The 19,599-nt window shown below is 39.5% G+C and overlaps 1 protein-coding gene across 8 annotated transcripts; it reads left to right on the top strand.

Moving 5' to 3' along the window:
* Positions 1–2,322: 2,322 nt before the first annotated feature.
* Rhogapp190 (Rho GTPase-activating protein 190) lies at positions 2,323–15,163 on the top strand. Of its 8 annotated transcripts, XR_013494915.1 has the most exons (23): positions 2,323–2,643; positions 3,432–4,137; positions 4,206–5,116; positions 5,230–5,439; positions 5,866–6,052; positions 6,133–6,248; positions 6,345–6,497; positions 6,567–7,007; positions 7,083–7,253; positions 7,326–7,577; positions 7,651–7,829; positions 7,996–8,179; positions 8,276–8,454; positions 8,534–8,947; positions 9,073–9,282; positions 9,367–9,561; positions 9,701–9,792; positions 9,865–10,249; positions 10,341–10,472; positions 10,542–10,592; positions 10,666–10,762; positions 10,835–14,522; positions 14,819–15,163. XR_013494915.1 is itself a non-coding variant. In XM_078191919.1 (22 exons), the coding sequence occupies exons 2-22, from the start codon at positions 3,967–3,969 to the stop codon at positions 11,031–11,033; spliced, it is 4,929 nt and encodes a 1,642-aa protein (XP_078048045.1). In that variant the 5' UTR covers positions 2,323–2,597; positions 3,432–3,966; the 3' UTR covers positions 11,034–15,163. The 8 variants fall into 8 exon arrangements, 7 of the variants coding, with proteins under 7 accessions (XP_078048045.1, XP_078048050.1, XP_078048044.1 ...); XM_078191919.1 differs by having other exon boundaries at positions 2,323–2,597; positions 10,835–15,163; XM_078191924.1 differs by having other exon boundaries at positions 8,294–8,454; positions 10,835–15,163.
* The last annotated feature ends 4,436 nt before the right edge of the window (positions 15,164–19,599 follow it).

Here is a 19,599-nt window from a genome sequence, read left to right as displayed (position 1 = left end):
GTTGTTGAAACTGTATACTATCATAGTTCTCGATATCATATGTTTGTTTTATCTCATAGAAATTTAATCGTGTTCCTTGATAAGAATATGGAGGCGGTAAATGTACAAGTCGAATATCGCGCCGAGTATTTCAGATAGAGCACCAGGGAAACGGATGCGCGAAAAGAGCGAGATCGCTAGCATGAATAAGTGAGACGGCCTAGGTTTCTTGTCCGCGTAGATAGTCAACATAGAGCCCGCAACTACCATTCTGTTTCCCTCAATTATCCTTCGTTCTCTTTTTAAACTAACTGCGCGAAGTTGGAAGCGCATTAAAATGGTGGGGATAAAAAGACGCAATATGGTGAGGTAGAAATGGCTCAATATGGTGAGGTATCACTGTACATATATGTATGTACTCAAATACGCATGCGCACATATGTTATGTCTTACGAATGTAATTTCAAATTGACATATTTAAATTAGAAACCATTGGTATAATTAAAATTGCTTAAGAATATTCAATTATGCATGTAAGACGATCAAATTAATATTCTAAATACTATCGAGTATATTTTTGTTAAATATTTTTCATTCACTATATTACGTTTTAAATATTGCCGCGTTTTCCAACGTTTTCAATTTCTCTCATGATGTTTGTTCATCCTTTTTTATCCAGAAGCCCTACTTGAAATACAGCAACATTAATTTACAGATGCGACAACACTGTCGGTATATGGGTTTAGAATTTTAAGGTATGAGCATCAAAGGTTTTGATAGAAATTTCGCCTCTATAAAAATTTGTTGCGTTGTGCACACGCAGGAGCGTAGTTACGTGGGGTAATTTCAGATGTCTGTTTTTTACCTTCATAGTGACTAAATTAATTCGTTAAATAAATAATAATTGATCACGATAACAATTATTTGTTGCAATATAGAAATTATATCTAAAACATGTCCAATATTGATTACTTTACCTTGATTTGTATATTTAAAAATATTAGAAATAATTGGAAATGTGGTACAATATTAATATGAAAGGCTTGCATAAATATAAATTAAGAGGTCCGCAACTGTAATAGATGCTTTAAAGCAACGTATCGAATAAGCTTTAACAGATATGTTTCATTAATCGTTCAAATATACGTTGGACGTTATCGATAAAAGGATCCTATCATTCTTATCATTATCGACTATTTAAATATGATCGCGTAAGTTTTTTATCGGAATTAATCTCATTCATAGTTATAGCAACAAAGTAATACGATCCTACTTATGATGATCTACTTAATGTCAAAAAATTTTTAGAACCGATCAGTAAATGTGTCATTTTTAAGTTGTATAATGTATTTCCCATTCTTTTATTCGATTTCCTGTAAAGAGAATCACATGACTTTCCTGCCGCACCGTGTATAAATGTTTACAAGTCTGACGTTCCGTTCTAATGCCCCAGATTGGTTCACTGTCGTGTAACAGCGAACAGCGAACATCTAGGTATGACTCGAAAGAATGCTTCCGCTGATCTATTGTTAAACTGACATTTCCTCATTGTATTACGACCAGTAGAATGTAAAGGCAAAGTTAGTCTGATTATTTCGGGGACGTCCTGTATGAATGTATCGCGACAAGCTTGATACGGCCTTGTTCTTGTTCGATGCGCACTATCTACAGCACTTTCGCGATATGAGCACGGTAACTAGATCTCCCTAGGAGCTCTTAAACTTGTGGGTGCGTGATTTTCGAGCCCGGTATGAACCGAGGAAATGTCACACGATGTTGAACGTTATCAAATCAAGTCATTTAAGCGCCATCACTCGACATTTGTACGAAACAGATTTTAAAAGTTCCTTGCAAAAAATTTGTCGATTAGAACCAATAAATAATTAAATTAATATTTCTAATGACAATATATAAGTCTTAGTATAAAGTTTTATATAAAATAGTATAAATACTGTTTCCACCTTTTAGATGTTCATGCCGCATACACGCGTTGTCTCCAAATAGTATTAAAATTCAGGATCTCCCAAGCTCTACGCAGAAAAGCCTATAAATTGCAATGTCTATACTGATTGTAAATGTTTGACATTATCACAGATGATGTATGAAAATAACATTGCTAAGACAGAAATTTTCATTATCTATATTCGCCTCGATCACAGTCGGTAACAATGATATTTACAGAGACTTCCTACATATGTTTTAAAAACTATCCGCATGGGAGCGCATGGTGTATTAATCTCGCGTCGTGTGAACAGGACATTAGCTCTCACTCGCGCCATTGACAGAGCAAAAGACGGGTAAAATGATAGAGGGGAGGACCGTGAGTTTCTAACGCATAGGATAAAGTGAGCTCCTATCGCGAGGATACTGTACCCTGAAAATATTAATCGCCTTGTGCCCACCCACCAAGATGGCTCCTTTATGGGGCGATACTCGATGTTTGACGTGAAGTTATTTACACACATCTGGAATTAAAGGTTCGTCAGGGCGAGTTCCGGACGTGCTTATGGTGTATCGGTCGCGTGAGAAACAAGGATTGTATGAAAGATTGCGTAGCCGTGCAACGACGAAGGATCGATCGAGTCTCTGAAAGGAAAAAATTGAACACGGGACGGCCGGTCGGTGTACTAAAGTTTGCTCGTCGAAACGAAAGTTTATGTACAGGTAGCATAGCCTTTCGATGTCTCTGTCGGGAAGAATTTCCGTGATCTGTTTCGTCGACTCCCACGACCGAACGGATTTCCGATAAATTATTTCACGAGTTCGTGTATGTATCGTGCGGGCATTCGTCTCTCGATCCCCGGGACACTATCGTCCGTGTCAAAATTGACCGCGGTTGTGTACAATGCATATTGATCTATTCGTAGCTGTCATTTCTACATCGAACAATTTCTGTTTCTGCTGCACAGATTTGTGAATTCCACTTCCACTTTAACGTTACGATGACGTTATCCTCGATCATCTCGATGTCAAATGAAATTCTAAAAGGATTGGCTGTATCTACGCCGTTATAGAACCGTGTTCTCTTGTCGCTAGAAAGTGCTTGTATATTATTTTATTTTTCTTGCACGATCCGGAGCAATATCTTTACGACTCTTAAATATTACTCTCGCGTCGATTCTTCATTAAAGGAAAATGTGATTTGCTTGTGTGAATATTTATCTAGGATGTGCCTCGAGGAAATCTTTTCCGTTTTATGACGAATCCATAACCTGTGAAACGAGATTTTTTAAGCTCGTAGCAAATAATGCTCAGACCTTTGTAGTGTAATTATTTTTTTCTTACGGTTCAATGAAGTTTCCATTTCATATTGGGCAAAGGAATTATTTATCTTGGCTTGAAAGTTCAGAGTTTATCAAATATTGAAATATATTCTAACAGTTCTTATTTGCATAAATGAATCTTTCTGATTTGATTTGTAATTAATGTGTAAATTATTTTTTCTTTTTTAGATACGCAGTGCCATTCCAAAGAACCATTGCTCACAGCTGTGCTAAACTATACATGTTATGCTTACTACAAAATATGAAGTTTCTACATCTGAGATTTGTGTTATTAACTTTTAGTAGTGTATAATTGTTACTCCCATTGCCACAGTAATTCTAGACAAAAGAAGCTCAAATGAGATTCCAACGAGTAACATTGCATAGTAATTATTTATACATAAATTGGAGAATACTGTGCAGATTTGAAGTATGATACTCAAATGTTGTGAGAAAGGGAGGAACATAGCATGAGAAAGCATATTATTGAAAATGTTACCAAAGGGAGATAATGCTGGTTTTCATACAAACTTTTAAATCTGACATAATGACCAAAGGAACAAAGAGAGATTTTTAATAGTTACAAAGATACGCGAGGCAAGAGAAACTATTAATAGTGGTACTTAAAAATGTCCTGAGGAAAAATTGACGGGAGAAAGATTTTTATTTTCACATTTATTAATCTTGTAAGCGATCTATTCGTGTTAAGCTTTAAACCAACAAAATGGCGAGAAAGAGTGATAATATCAAGACTATCAATGTCGCTATTGTTGGTCTTTCTGGTACTGAGAAGGACAAGGGACAGATTGGTGTTGGCAAATCGTGTCTCTGTAATCGTTTCATGCGTTCTTTGAACGATGATTATAATGTGGACCATATATCAGTGTTATCACAGGTAAATAGATTTGATTCTATACTCGTAAAAAAATTTAAATGATCATTAACAGTTGTTTCTTGTTACAGTCGGATTTTAGTGGTCGTGTGGTAAACAATGACCATTTCTTGTACTGGGGTGAAGTAATGAAAACATCAGAGGATGGATCCGAATATCAATTTCAAGTAATAGAGCATACCGAGTTTATAGATGATGCATCATTTCAGCCATTTAAGGGTGGCAAAATGGAGCCCTACGCGAAGAGATGCGCGGCCACCAAACTTACGAGTGCAGAGAAGCTTATGTACATTTGCAAAAATCAATTAGGTATAGAGAAAGAGTACGAGCAGAAGGTTTTACCGGATGGTAAACTAAATATCGATGGTTTTCTGTGCGTATTTGATGTAAGCGTTGTGCCGAATAGAGCCGTAGAGAAGCAAGTCGAAATCGTGGCAAACATACTGAACAGTTTGATGAAAACCAAAAAACCTATCGTTTTGGTGACAACTAAAAACGACGACGCTAATGAACAGTATGTGAAAGAGGCGGAGAAGTTGGTGATGCGTAAAGAGTACAAGAGTTCCATTTTAATAGTTGAAACTTCTGCACATGAAAATATTAATATCGATTTAGCTTTCATCGTTTTGGCGCAATTAATTGATAAGACCAAAGCGCGCAGCAAGGTGACACCTTTCGCTGAAGCGGCCAGAGCTAGGAAGGAACTTTTGGACGCTTCCACGGAATCATTGCAGAGATTGATTCGAATACATGTCACTGACTATAGATCATTGTGGTCCCAAGCGTCTAAAAAACTAGCACAGCACAAAGAATTCACCGCATTTGTGGAATTATTTGGTATTGACGCGACTCAAAGATTATTCAGGAGACATATTAAGAAATTGAAGGATGAGCAAGTGGCAAAGAAAATCCAGGGATACTTGGACATGTTGCCCGACACTCTACATGAAATATGCCCTGATGTAACAAACTTGATCAACGAGTACGTTCGTGAATAATTATACAATTAAAATTAACAATTTAACTACCAGAATCCTGTTAATTTCTTTTTCATTTTTAAGAGGTGTGTAAGATTTATCGATCTATAATTTACAGAGAGTGGTCTGCGGTACAACAATATATAAAAGAACATCCCGATTTCCACCAATATTTCTACGAATGTCCCGAAGATATCCCATGGATTGATTGCGATTTTGGTGAGAATAATGGTACCAAGATTCCTTACGATGTTTTGGAAACTCCAGAAGCCGAAACAGTCTTTAAGAATCATATAAACGTTCTGCAACAAGAACAACGGCGATTAGAGTAAGTATTCTGGTTTATTTGTTAAAGTTTTTATTACATAAGCAGATAGTTTTCACTATACTTCATAACTATTTGCTTAATTGTTGCTATTTATAAGTAACATAAAAATTGGTCCATTGTTGAATATGCTTCAATGTGATCATTAAATCGCCTCATTAGTCAACATTCTAGAAAATAATACCCATATGCGATACACTAATGCTCTGCTTTATTCTGGGTGGCGTTTCTTTGTGCAGACTTCCGAAAAGGTAAATTCTGCTTTTTAACTGCTTTACAATATACTTTAGAAAATATTTACTTTCCATTGAGATTAATAAGTTGGTAGTTTCACTAACAAGTAGTAGTAGTTTGTATTTTTTGGCACTCCTATTTTACTCAAATGTTTAGTAGCTGGTCACAGAAAATGTAATGAACATTGTTTATCAGATGGAAAAAGCAGTTTAAACAACTGTTAGAGGAAACCGGGTATGTTACGCCAGGAAAACACCTGAAGGAGGTCAGAGTACTTTTCATGGGTAGGGAATGCTTTGAAGCTCTTTCCCACCATGATTGCCAAGAAATATATGACCAGCATCAAAAAGAAATAGTCGAAAAAGCGAAGCACAATTTCCAAGTAAAAAATGATACATCTTTCCTAGTTCTGATGGATATAAAATTATTTTTTGGTTTTATTAATTCCGTATTTTATTTTAGGAATTATTATTAGAACATGCAGACCTGTTCTATCATTTTAAGAGTATAGCTCCATCCGGAACAATAACGCAAGACGACATCAAAGATATAACGGATGCGTTGGTGGACGATTTTAGGTACATCATTAATTTTAATGTTTTCACTTCACAATTAATGTTTTCACTTCAAGAAGTATCGACGAGTATTGTATGATTATTCTTATTGGTACATAGGTATAAAGCTTTAGATAGATTGGATCAAGATAGGAAATTAATGCTTTTCCAACATTTGGGTTTTGTACATTGCCCCATAAGAGAGCATTGTCCTGCTTATCCTAATTGCATGGATGCTCTTATAGAAAGAATACTTGGAACAAAAGCCCATAGGTGACTACGAGACATAATTACCAAAGAATTTGTTTTGTATTCAGTTTCATTGAACTCGTGCTTTCTCAGGCCCTCATCTTGGAATCACAGCAGCCAGTGGCAATTAACATCCGATAACAATCAGCTGAATTTAGTTATACTCGGGAGCAACGGACTCGGCGAGGAATTCGCTCGTGAGATAAGAGCCCAGACGGAGGACGACGAGGTGGAAATTGATTGTCAGTTATATACGCTTGGATACCGAATAATTGATGGTGATGTTGGACTGCCACACAATTCGTTTACCACATCTGACTTTATGCCCCATGGATCATTCTGCATTTATGCAAACGAAGACTCGTTCGAGTACATCCGTTCTTCTCTAGAGAAAACATTATTGTCAAATCTGGAGCAAGAAGACAGGTTGCCATTCCAGGGATTGCCAATTGTCATTATGTTCGTGCCAGAATCCACTATAGATGAAATGGAGGCGATAAGGCTGAGGCAGGAGGGTCAGAATCTTGCTGATAGGTACTATTTATAGCTCTGAACGTTCTTTGTCAGTTTAAAGAATCGTTCAATTAATCAAGCGTCCTTTTACAACAGCTTGCAGTGCCCATTCATCGACGTCTGCATTGAAGATTTGGAGCAGGACAAAAGGTTTCCTACTGCACTCGTGAAAGACGCGCTGCAGCAACTCATACAATCTATAAACCACAGAGCAGGGTTTCTAAATATCTACCAAAGTGTCATTGAATGCCTAGAACCTGACATTAGGTAATATAATTCTGCTTTTTTGCTGAGTGCTATAAGACGTTGAACATCTTATACTAATTGCAATTTTTCCAGGATAATAATGTGTACATTTTGTGGAGATCCTTATTCTGTGGAAAACGTTCTTGGCCCATTGCTTAATCATCAATGTTGCTTCTTGAGTGGCGATCGCTCGATCGTTTTAGAAACATTTTTGGGAGAATCGAAACGAAGAGTCGAAGTTATAATCTCCAGTTTCCATGGGGCGAACGCATTTAGGGATGAATTGGTTCATGGTTTTATATTGGTATACTCGACGAAGAGGAAAGCGTCGCTCGCGACTCTTAAGTATGTACACCGAAGAATACTATTCACTTTTTGATACCTAATTGGTTTTGTAACTCTCAACATCTTTTTACAGCGCATTTTCTATGAATATACCAAATCTACCCATACAGATCATGGCTGTGACCGACACTGGAGGTGCTAACGCCTTTTTCAGTAACGACTTGTGTCACTTGCTTATCACGGAAGGAAATGCGACCGCAGATAGGTTACAAGCACACTTTATGACCTCGGCATCCAGTTGCCAACAAAAAAGTATTGCTACAGCTTTAATATTTTTGTATCAACAATTTATCTATCGGCAGTTATTGAAAATAAATGTTTTCCTAATGAATTATTAAAATATGAATAGATTTCCGATAGATAGAGTGTGAAAAGCAATAATTTCAGCGTAAATTTCACGGACTACTGTACATTTCAGCGGCCTTTTACACACCGTTCTTTAAAGAAGTGTGGGAGAAGAAGCCAGAGATCGAGCAAGCATTTAATATGGAAGAGCCAGGTAATTTGAATGACAGTGGCGAAGGAACATTAGAGTACTCTGCTTTACACCCTATGCCTCCGCCGAGACACGAAAGTTACCATCTTCAGACACCGGATGACGGGTAGGTAGCCTGATAGTAATCTTCCGAGCACTATCTACCTCTTGATAATTAATACGAAAACATTTTTCTATTGTTCAAAAGTCTAATGTGAAGCAGTATGTCTGTAACTTTTAGAAGCGGTTCCGAATCCTACGAGCAGTTAACGCCTGATGGTGAACAATTCGCAGACAATAGAGCCACATCTAGCGATGACAGTGATATCTACATTCAGGTGGACTTTTGCAGAGAAGAGAGAGAAAGAGAGTTGTTGAAGTCCAGTGCTAACAAATTGTCTGGTTAGTTTTACATTCATAAATTTGTGGCACTTGCATCTGAAATTTTTAATCTAATATTTATATTAATTTGTCGCAACAGGTTGGGTGAAGCACGCGTTTATTCAGCAAGATGGGGTAACTAACAATTATCCTCACAGAGCATTTACAACTGGTAGACGACACATTTCACAAGCAAAACCGCGGCCAAAGGGAAACAGTCAGACGCTGAAGCAGCCTGGAAAAATTAATCTAAAAGACTACTCACATGTGACTGATGCAATAGCGAGAATGACGATAGGAGAGAAAGACGAGCACGGACCTAAAATGACAATGGGACACGCTCCTCTCGCTACGCCTGAGTTGGTAGACCTAGGCTCCGACTACGCCCAAGTGAAGGACGTCGTGCCAAGCCTATATCCGTCTTACGATGGTGATTATATGTACGCCCTTGTACAAGACTCGATTGGGAACAATAAGCCTAAGTTGCGCAATAGACGTGAGAAGGGTCAATTTTGTAAGTGGTTGTCGACGAATATTTAACTCTTAAGAGGACTCACCAAATAAACATAGCCCACTTAAGGGTCGACTTAATCTCGTTATTAGCGTAAAAATAATTTAATTGTATAATTGATCTTGCAGCATACCATGATTCCGACTCAGAAAGGAGTTCCCTAGAGAATAAAAAACCAGCGCCGAATAAGAGAATACGCAGAAAACGTATCGCCATACCTGTCGCAGCACCAAAAGTTCCGTTTTTTTCTAATAGCAAAGTTAGTAGAGACGGTATTGTTAGCCTGAATTATAATGTTAAGGAAGATAAGAATTGGCGAGGGGATCCTACAGAAAGAGGTACCTGTTAGAAATAAAATTATTATGTTATACAACTACACAAACAATAGGTCGTAACGATTGTGTTCAATTTCCTTGGTGCAGTATCAAGCGACACACCAGACTCATCGGAGTCCAGCGATCTAGAACAGACCTCAAGATCAAGGTCGAAACAATACAAACACATGCCTGCTAATCTGCGAAAGAGATCTGTGAATTCGTTGTCGCAGCATCAACCCACAACGTCACAGCATTCATTCAACGTTAAGCACATGGCTCAGGACGTGTTTAGTACTTCCTGTAAGTAATTTAGATCTCTTTCTTTCTCCCTCTCTCTCTCTCTCTCTCTCCCCCCCCCCCACTTTTTGTCTATAAAATAATTTTTTGATTTTTACACAATTATTTTACTTATGTTACTATTATGTGGTTGTTACTCTAGCTAAGCAAAGAAGTGACAATACTTTTGGAAGCATACAAGATGACGAGTCGAGTTTAGACGTGCCATCCCCGCGAGAGACTAATTCACCAAGCGTAAGTATCGGTTATATTTGTATAACAATAATTAGAATGAATTGTTTAATACAAATTTGTATTTTTATTTAGTTTGGTATTTCGAATAAGATCAAAGACGGTGACAAGTTAAATAGAAAAAAGGATAAACAGAAGGCAAAAGAAGATGAGAAACTGGAGAAACGTCGCCAAAAGGAGGAAAAGCTAAAGAAGCACGCGGAAAAGGAGAAGGAAAGGGAAAAGAAGAAGCAAGAGAAGATAAAGCAAACAAAAGGACCAGGTGGTTCATTAAGCGGAAGTCAAGCACAACAACAGCCATTAATCGAAGACTTTGCCCAGAGTGAAACGAATCGAATTCCTTTGTTCCTTGAGAAATGTGTGCAATTCATTGAAGATGAGGGTCTGGATTCTGAAGGGATTTACAGGGTTCCTGGAAATAGAGCTCACGTTGAACTCCTTTTCCAGAAGTTCGAAGAAGGCAAGTTGCTTTATAATGAATTCTTACAATTTTCTCAAGATGATATATTAACCTATTTTACTATATATTTCTTTTTATTTGGCCATAATAGATGAAAACGTGGATATACACTCGCTGGATATACCAGTGAACGCGGTTGCAACAGCTTTAAAGGACTTCTTCTCGAAGAGGCTGCCTCCATTGATCGACAAAGAGCGAATGAGCGAGCTCGAGGATATATCCGGTAACTCTTCAATTTTTCTATATCGTTTTTCATTTGGAAATAGATGTCTAATCTCGTTGTCGGTGCTAGGTGCTCGCGGAATCAGTAAACCAATGTCCGCCACATGCATGAACATGGAAGGTAGGTGTCGGTTTTTAAATCAGGGAAAGCTATTAATAGGATTCGATCAAAAGATTTTATGAACCTGTTCTAGACCGAAGCTGCAGATTATTGGCGTTGCGTTTGATGCTCAACAAGCTCAACCCGATAAACTTTGATGTTCTGAAGTTCATCTTCCATCATTTTGTAAAGTAAGTTATCTTGTATAAATTGAATTAATCGTTCGTAATGGAATATATAATTATTTTTCATGACTTTCCCAGGGTGGCTGAGAACTGCAAGTTAAATAGTATGGACAGTAAAAATTTAGCAATCTGCTGGTGGCCTACGTTATTACCTATAGAGTTTAACGATCTCGGCAGATTCGAGGCGATGAGGCCGTACTTGGAGGACGTGGTTCAAACGATGATCGATCAGTATCCTTTCCTCTTCTGCGGCGAAGAAGCTATCGTAATGGTGTAGTGAAAGACAACATGAAACCCAAATCGTACGGCCACAGAGTCTCGTACGAGAAATTAGGAAGCAGTCGTCTGTCGTTACGTTGCTTTTGGTTGAGTCCAACCAAACGGTTACAATCTTTTACGATCACTGAAATAATGATTGGTCTTGCTATAGTTTATACTTATTCTATCGTAGTGCGTTCTCTGGCTACGACTATATAGAATAATTCTCGCGATGCAAACAGAAGAGGAGGTGGAGGAGGAAAAAAGAAAAAAAAAATGAAGCGAAGACCGAACAAATTAATTTAAGTTTTGACATACTCGTTTCATGGTGAAGCGTGACTGGCGGGATGATAGATTACGATGGTCCTAAAAATTACGGCCGATTTGCAGGCCCGATAATAACGCGAAAATAATATGAAGTCAATCCATGTGTCATAAACAGTATGCATGTATCATGTTGGATGTATTCAGAGCGATGTATTTATTAACATGTATTTAGACATGTAAGAACAACTCGATATTTGATAATAGCGAATAATCGTAGTGGGCTCGATGTTGCTTTTTTTATGAACAATCTTTTTCTCGTTTTGTTTTCCGTTCTTACAGTTTTATTAGATAAGAAAGAAACCGATCTGCCCCTATGCGTGCCTATATAATACGTGTGTGTGTGTACGCGCGCGAGAGAGAATGAGAGAGAGAGGCGAGAGTGAGAGAGGGAGCGAGATAAGAGAGACGAAAGATAGGGAGAGAGAAAGAGACATGGCACAATCCTGTAACAGAATACTCGTATTCTAAAAGAAAAAGAAGAACGCGTTAACTACACTATCACGAAACATACACAACGCGAGATGTTACGTATAAAGTTTTCCTGATCGAAGCGCATTTTATATAGCAACGATATCAAAACGATCTTCGAAGTATTTCTACGAATTTCACCTGTCCAAGATCTGTACCGTTGTTTCAGAAGTATTCTTTTATTGTTCTGTTTGAAAAGTCTTTAGTCTGAACGCTTTGCCTACCGGAAACCTATGAATCAATTAAATCGAAACTGATTTTGAAATCTTTTATCTTATTTCTAATGAAAAATTCATTAAAAGATCCTCAATTAGTACGTTGACTATTAATTTTGATTGAATTGATATTATCAGTATCAGAATCGCAGTGAGATAATCAAAATCTAAATCTTCGGATAGTTGCACAAAAGCAGCTTAAATAAATACTAGTACGCGACTTGTTGGTTTAAAATTTCATTATTAATGAATTGTAGGTTTCTTAAGATTAGAAAATAATCGTACGGTAGGCGAGTGTGTTAAAGAGTCATTGTTGGCGACATTTTGTTGACAAAATCTCGTCGATGCGAATCTCTTTCTCGAACCAGTATTCAGAAATACTCAGTTTGACTTGACACGGCTGTATAAGCTCGTCGGTGATACATAATCCATAAAATATATCCATTCCGTCTAAACGATGAAAAAAAGGAAAAAAACCGAAAAAAAGCATGGTAAGTAGGAAGGGGAATGATGTGAACGAGGAAACCGTTATACATGTAATCGAAACCTTTTTTTCTAAAGTCGTGCTACGATGTTTTCGGGGGAGCGTATATCGTGAAGAGGGGATTGTGAGGATATCGATACGGTTCTAATTCTTAAGATAAATCACGAGGGGTATAACCGGGCTTATTAACGAGTTACGGGGCCCCGTTAAACGCTAAGAACAATACTTAGACATTTTTTCAGGTTTCATAATGCGAACGTGTACATAAGATTATAAGATTGTAAGCTACGAGAAGTTTATAACGAAGATCGACTAACGATACTTTCGAGATTATTCAATGATCGTCGTAACAATTTGAAGGAACCGTTTCTTTCCTTTGTTCTACGACGGAATATACGGGGTGAGCCACCCTTAACGATACGAATTCAAATTATTCGTGAATTAGTGATTATAGGAACAAATATTTCAAACAAAAGTTGTGTGGTACTAATGGCTGAAATTCATTTGCTAAAAAGAACAAAGATACATTTGGTATCATCTAATGATTGAAATATTTGTTCACACACTCAGTGATGAACGGGGAACTCAGTGTCGTCACATTGGGTGGTTCAGTCTGTAAACATGTTTTCTTGGCGAAAGAGGCGACTAATAGACGAAGATCCAAGCTTTCTCCTCATTTTTAATTAGAAGCAATATATTGTTTGTATCCTGTTTTGTTATTTATTCCAACGGCGTTCATTAAGCCGCGCAATTACTTTTATTTATCGTCCAACTGTAAAATGTTACAGTTCTCCCGGTCATATAGGACGATCGTCGAACGTTTCCGCCATGTTTCTCTCGTACCTGCTGCGTTACTCTTAATTGCAATGTGTCCGATAAAGAGCCGTAATTTAACTCTGTAAATTGTAACGATGTAATTTTTATGCGTTTCCGAGGCGAAAATGGTTCTGACGGTTCGCGTTATTTCGCATAAGTTCGCGGACGCGAGAGCTCCTGCCGAAACAGATTCTCGGATCCAAGATGTCGACGCGATCGATGGTACGGTACGATTTCAATTATAATCGATGGAAAGACTGAGCCGTCAGAACCGTGATGTAATTATTTGCTTTAATAACGTATGTAACATAGTAAATCGAAAAGAAACAAAAACGATTATGTCCGTGACGCTATGACGCGACAGAAGTGATCATTATCGAATGAGGCCATTGTTTCTCAATCACAGCATACTATTGATTCATCGTTAACCCATGGACGGTTGGATACTGGATGATTTTCTGATTCTTCCTAAATGTAAAGTGGATATTCGCATCAGATATCGAACTAACGATGTTGCAGTTATGCCATCGATTTTTAGTTCAATATTCACCAATTACGTCGAAAAGCTATAAATCGGAAGAACGAACAATCCTGGATCAAAGCGACTAGAACCGAGACAATCACGGCGCTTACTAGAATCATTCGGTATAAATCGTCCTTGGGTTAAACAACATGTCAGATCTCTTCGTCTATTAACGCGGAATGTGGTCCGACACCACTGTGACTAGATTTGTGAACCGAGCAATTGCAAACTGTTCCCGTCAAAAGAGTTTCGAAACATTGTAAGATCGGATTTTCTTTTCGAGCTTCTACTAATTTCTAGTGTGTTTATAGCTTCTATACGAACGGCTAACAAAAAAATTATGATAAGACTCCGAGCATCCCCAGGCTCAGAGATCGAGGGCAAAAACGAATTTCTGCGCATTGTCTACGGCGCTGTTTCGATTGCCGATTCAATTTAGGGGACAGACGCGTCGAGATTTCCGGTGAAATCTGGTCACACGATCCGATTCGAGATCAATTTCGGGACAACGACAAGTTCGCGTCGGTGTGCCATAACGTACTTAGGATGTCGTGGATCATTTTCGTGGGCGCACCGTGATCAAGATCGAGATCGAGGATCGTCGTGAACGAAACGCTGGACGCGACACGAGGTTATAGTCGTGACGTCAACTATAGTCGCAGCCACTCTGGCCAAGTTAGTTGTGTTTGTTTGTTTTGTTTTCTCTTTTTTGTTGATTCGAAGATAGAGCGAGAAACATTCCCGCGAGTAATGCCGACGTTACTTCCGGTCTCTGTCGAGGGCGTGTTCGACGAGATCGGCGGCCATGTTTTTGGCCCCGGAGATGGACGAACGGTGGACCGGAACGAGGTCTTGCTCTCGTTTCCCGTCGAGAGGTCGTCCGCCATCGACGAACCCGTCCTCGACGATCTTTTTGCACTGTCGTATTTATAATGCAACGGGATCGTTGTAATGGTATTTCGATGATTTAGAGAAAGAATGAGACGCAAAACGGCCGTGTAGGAAGGTGGGAGAAGATGGAGGAAGAGAAAGAGGAAGAGATGAGGAACGAGGAACGAGACGGAAAAGTCGAAGATGGAAAATGGCGTCGCGATGACACTCGCGGCGAGAAGCGGATCGTACATTCCCGTATTAGTCGTAAAGAAAAGAATGAAAAAACAAAAACAGAATTTTATACATTCGTACGTACATAATTGTATAATGTTATTAAAATAGGAAACACAAAGACGTCGATGTTACGTGTGAGATCTGGGATACGGATCGAAAAAAAATGCTGTCTGAATAATAATGACATGATTTCTGTCATTGTCGCTGAATCGAATGTCGCACAGTTTTCTGAGTACACACGAACGTTCCAGTGATCGTTGAACTGCGGATTTTTATGCAACGATCGAAGTCTTTCCGAGGATCGAAACGATCAACGTCGATCAACGATCTGAAGTGCATAAAATCGGTAGTCTAACGATTCACGTCCTTTCATCCTTCTGTATCGACTTAGAATAATCAATTTCAACTTCCTCCTTTATTAATTTTGTGTTTTACGTTTTAGTTCACTTAGAAATCGACGAAACCGTGCTTTCCATTCCTTGAAACAGCCGTGAACGATGAAAATTAACGAAGAGCGACCCTTGCCTTTGGATTCCAGACTGTTTTAGTTAGTTTCTCTAGGTAATTTTTATTTTATCATCTTCGGATTGAAACCTTATCAAATCAATTTTTAAGAAACAAAGAATTCACCGAGCTCGCGATTAATATTACAATAAAAGTTTATTTTTATTTGTGTTTTATTTGTTTAAACAGATTTTCGTTTCTATTTTCTATTCGGTCCACACACGGAAGCGTAGGTATCATGCCAATGAATATTTTCGTACCACAAGATAACGTAATCGAGGGAAAATTTTATTTTGCTCACATACAACCGAAACCGTGCACTAATCTCCGCGGTATTCCATTAAACAGTCATGCGAACCTACAATTAGTGTTCCATGCAGGAGAATAATCTAATCTGATTAAATATTAAAAACGATGCACAGTTTGCGGAGAAAGTAACGAGCTCCTTCCATTCGTTAATACTACACTATACTACAATATTCGTTAAAAATATGACCGCACATACTGCTTAATCATTTCCAGCGAACCGTAGATCTAGCGTTAAAAGTTTCACAGTTTATCAAATTGATATATCGGATCAACACCTCAGTTTTGTATTTATTTCTAGTTTCCACACGCCCGGGTGGTTTTCACCAATCACCGAGCGAAGATCGCGTTTTTCCGCGAGAAATAATCGCCGCAATAAGCCGGATCCCACCTCTCGACGCTCCGAAATGCTCCCGATCCTTCATGGTGAGTCGACACCGTCCTTATTTCATTTCCCATGAAATATCTCTTCCATTTCTTCCCGCCGGAACATTCGTCCCTCGCGTAATTGCTCGGGCGTCCGCAGTCTGGTGAACGTTTAGGAAACAATTTCTAGCAGGAACAGCATCGAGAGGTCGAAACGTAATTAGAAGAGGACAAGTCCGACCTGGTCAGGTCACGGATTTATTCTTGTTCCCTTTGGTGTCTATTGCAACTTGCGAACAACCAACAACGGGTAATTAGCCGGCCATGCGGAACAAGATTAAAGTTTCAACGGAGATGAGCTTGTTAAAGTACAAAGGGGACTGCTTCTGGCCTGAAAAAATCTCGTTGTTCAGCATCATCGCAGACTATAAATCACTCCTCCATTCCCGTTCGTTATCTGTTTGTTAAGAATTAATAGATGTTTGTCTTCGATTTTTAGTGCGTCCGTCACGCTATTCGGTTCATAAACGAGTCACCGTGAAGAGCCGTTCAATAAAGCCTGAGGTCCGCAATTTCCAGCGCGGCCATTTTCCCGGGCAGCGATCGTCCCCGAAAAAGGAGGAGCTACAATCGCGAAAAAGCGACGAAGATCCTCTTTTTCCCAGCGAGATATTTACACGCGGGGAAGGATAAGGGAGCGAAACGAGCACGAATTAGTGGCGGTCGACGATTCAGCGCACCGTTATGTTCCCCCTCGGGTTTTCGCTTCTTTTTTCGGCCTCGTCATTCCCTTTTCTCCTTTGAAAGGAGACGCGACATGGAAAGAGAGGGGGGTGGGAGCTCCTTTCGCGCTGAAACGTTCCAACCACCGCAGCCGGGAAACGTTTCCTTTAATATTCGGCGCAACTTTTCAATTAACGCGCTACCTCGATCGCTTAATGGCCGGGGACCCCCTCGTTCCTTTTCTCGGTTGACTTTTCGTTGGAATTGCGGAACAGGTCCGTGTGTCGTGTAAAAGTCGCCAGGTCGACCGAAATTTCGAATGGAGAGTGGTGTCCGGCGACGGGGATCATTTTCCGCCGCGTGCTCGTGGAAATTGTGGTATAGAAATGCCGGGCGTCTTACGAGATTAGGTTTGCGGAAGGCGTTACCTAGAAATCCGTGCGTTTTATATTAATATCGAGTTACGATGTTTATCCGTTGCCCGTGCGTTCTTTCATTGCACCGCAGTGGGGAAAAAAGCGTCGAATAGCGGCCGCTGTTTGCACCAGGGATGCATTTATTTAATCTGCTCGTTGCCGGGGGTGATTGTAGTCATGCAGGAAAAAGCTGGAAGTGGAAACTTTATTTTACGCTCGTAATATCTGATTAACGCGTTGGCCACACACGTTGAACCATGAAATTCTCTACCTAAATTTGAAACATGTTCCTCAATATTGTAGCATTTCTGAATAGAACGAATCTTTGGTCTGGTCACGAAGAGAAATGCTACTTGCTTCGCTACATAATTTTAAATAATTAGAGAACGTAGGAACGTAATCTTCGAACACAAATTGTCAATGAATTCGCGACTGAAGACGAATTTACTCCGTTATGTGAAACAATATTAATTTAAAACTGCGTTGCATAAACTTCGCGTTGAAATTAAAGAACATTGCTAAATCTGCGTGTGACTTCATGCTTACAGTGAACTATAGAGGTTTACCTCGAAACAATCTGCACGCGAAGTCAACAATTTTCTCAGCAAGATAGCAAGCATTGGGCTCCGTATATAGAACAGAACTACGGTCGATTTTGTCGCAAACAAAGGATTAAAAGCCAAAGAGAAATGTTTAGGAGGGTCCGACGATGTTGAGGAAGAGCTTGAACCCGAAGCAAAAAGAGACGAAAATTTGGGGGAACGCGTGGGACACAGGCGCGATTTGTTCCGTCTAAAAGGAGGATCGTTGTTCTTTCCGAGGGTAAAGTTGAAATCCGATTAAAAGCTTCGCAGCGGGAGCGGCGAAAGCAATGGCAAACTTTCCGTCTCTTTCCCTCTGCGCGGAGACCATCCGCTGCTTCCATTGGCTGAGCCGATTCGATCTCCCGATCACGAAAGATCAACAGAAATTAAGAAGGTGGAATCAAGTCCGACGGAGGCGGCGTCGACGTCGGTCGCGGCAGGATCTGCTTTTCACGGTTCCCTCGAAATATCCACCCGGTCTCTACATTTTTCTTCTTCCGCCGAACGGCCTCCTTTATTTCTGATTCCCGAAGTTCATTTTCAATGGTCGATCGGGCATTTTCGTACCACGGCGGAACGGCTGACCCTAAAATGGGACAAGTTCCTCCGAGAGCAGACGCCTGACGCTGAGTGTCTAATTCGCCGATATGAGGGCTGATTGAACGAGAAGTTCGAGGATTCTAGGTCAGCCTGGTGTCCTGCGAGGACCTCATTTAGGACTTTTATCATCTAATAATATTTACTCTTCATTGGCGTTAGTGGGCCACGTCTGGTGTCGATAGTAGAGCAACGGTACCTAATAGGAGAGTCAAGTTTTATAAGAATCATAATATTCGATTAAAAATACTTTTATCAAAAATAGTGGAAAACACGGAGAACAAAATTCCGGTTCTTTGTAATAAAGGTGACTCTAGAGGTACGCGAATTCACGGAATGGAGAAATGTAATATAAGATCCAATTTGGCTTCTTCAGGAATTTTTTCGCTTTTTAACTTTTTCCACATGCTACATATCTTATTTCTTCAGCACAAAATCAACTCAAACATAGAATAGTATTTATGAAAATAATTACACACTAATACTTTCCATGATATCCGAATCTAAACGCTAACAAGTAGACGAAACAACGGAAGATGATGCAAGTATTAACTACGTAAGAAAGAAGTATCTATGAAATAAGCTAGGGTCACATGTTAGGTAACATTACCTTAACACCAGTTCTACGTCCAATCCTTAATTGGCGAGGCACGTTAACGATGCACCTTGATGTCGTTCTTTAGAAATATTTTTTTCCAGACTTGATAAAACGCGAGAGCGCGCTCAACAAGGTTTACGAATATCAAATTAGAACAGCATCCATGAATGAGTTTTTCATTCGGTGCGTTTGATTTTCTACGGTCTGGTAAATGATAAATGATAATGCGATTGGATGGATCGATGCATTCAACGGCCCCGAAACAATGTGTGACGGTTAAGCGGGGCTTAAAGGGCCTCGGCGATGACAAGGAGGCACAGAAAACGCGAACTTAGCTGCACTTAAGCGGACGTTACACCCGCGCGCTCGAGGGTATGCACTTGCATTTTGAGGTTGCACTCTTTCGCACGTTCATTAGCGGCGCAAATTTACCTGGCGGCTAGGCACACCGGCCCACTCGTTGTCTTGCTCCGTACAAAGTGGCCTGGGAGATCCATGCAGACCTCGTTCTCTCTCTCTCTCTCGCTCTCTCTTTGTGTTTCCCTCTCGTT

The sequence above is a fragment of the Augochlora pura genome, chromosome 10 (assembly GCF_028453695.1).
Source record: "Augochlora pura isolate Apur16 chromosome 10, APUR_v2.2.1, whole genome shotgun sequence".
Classification (NCBI taxonomy): Eukaryota; Metazoa; Arthropoda; class Insecta; order Hymenoptera; family Halictidae; genus Augochlora; species Augochlora pura.
This window is presented reverse-complemented; position numbering and strand designations above follow the sequence as displayed.

Coding starts and splice junctions, on each gene's coding strand:
- Rhogapp190 (XM_078191919.1), top strand. CDS start 3,967: ATGGCGAGAAAGAGTGATAATATCAAGACTATCAATGTCGCTATTGTT. Junction 9,562..9,700: donor GGACGTGTTTAGTACTTCCT/GTAAGTAATTTA, acceptor TTGTTACTCTAG/CTAAGCAAAGAAGTGACAAT. Junction 10,593..10,665: donor CACATGCATGAACATGGAAG/GTAGGTGTCGGT, acceptor AACCTGTTCTAG/ACCGAAGCTGCAGATTATTG.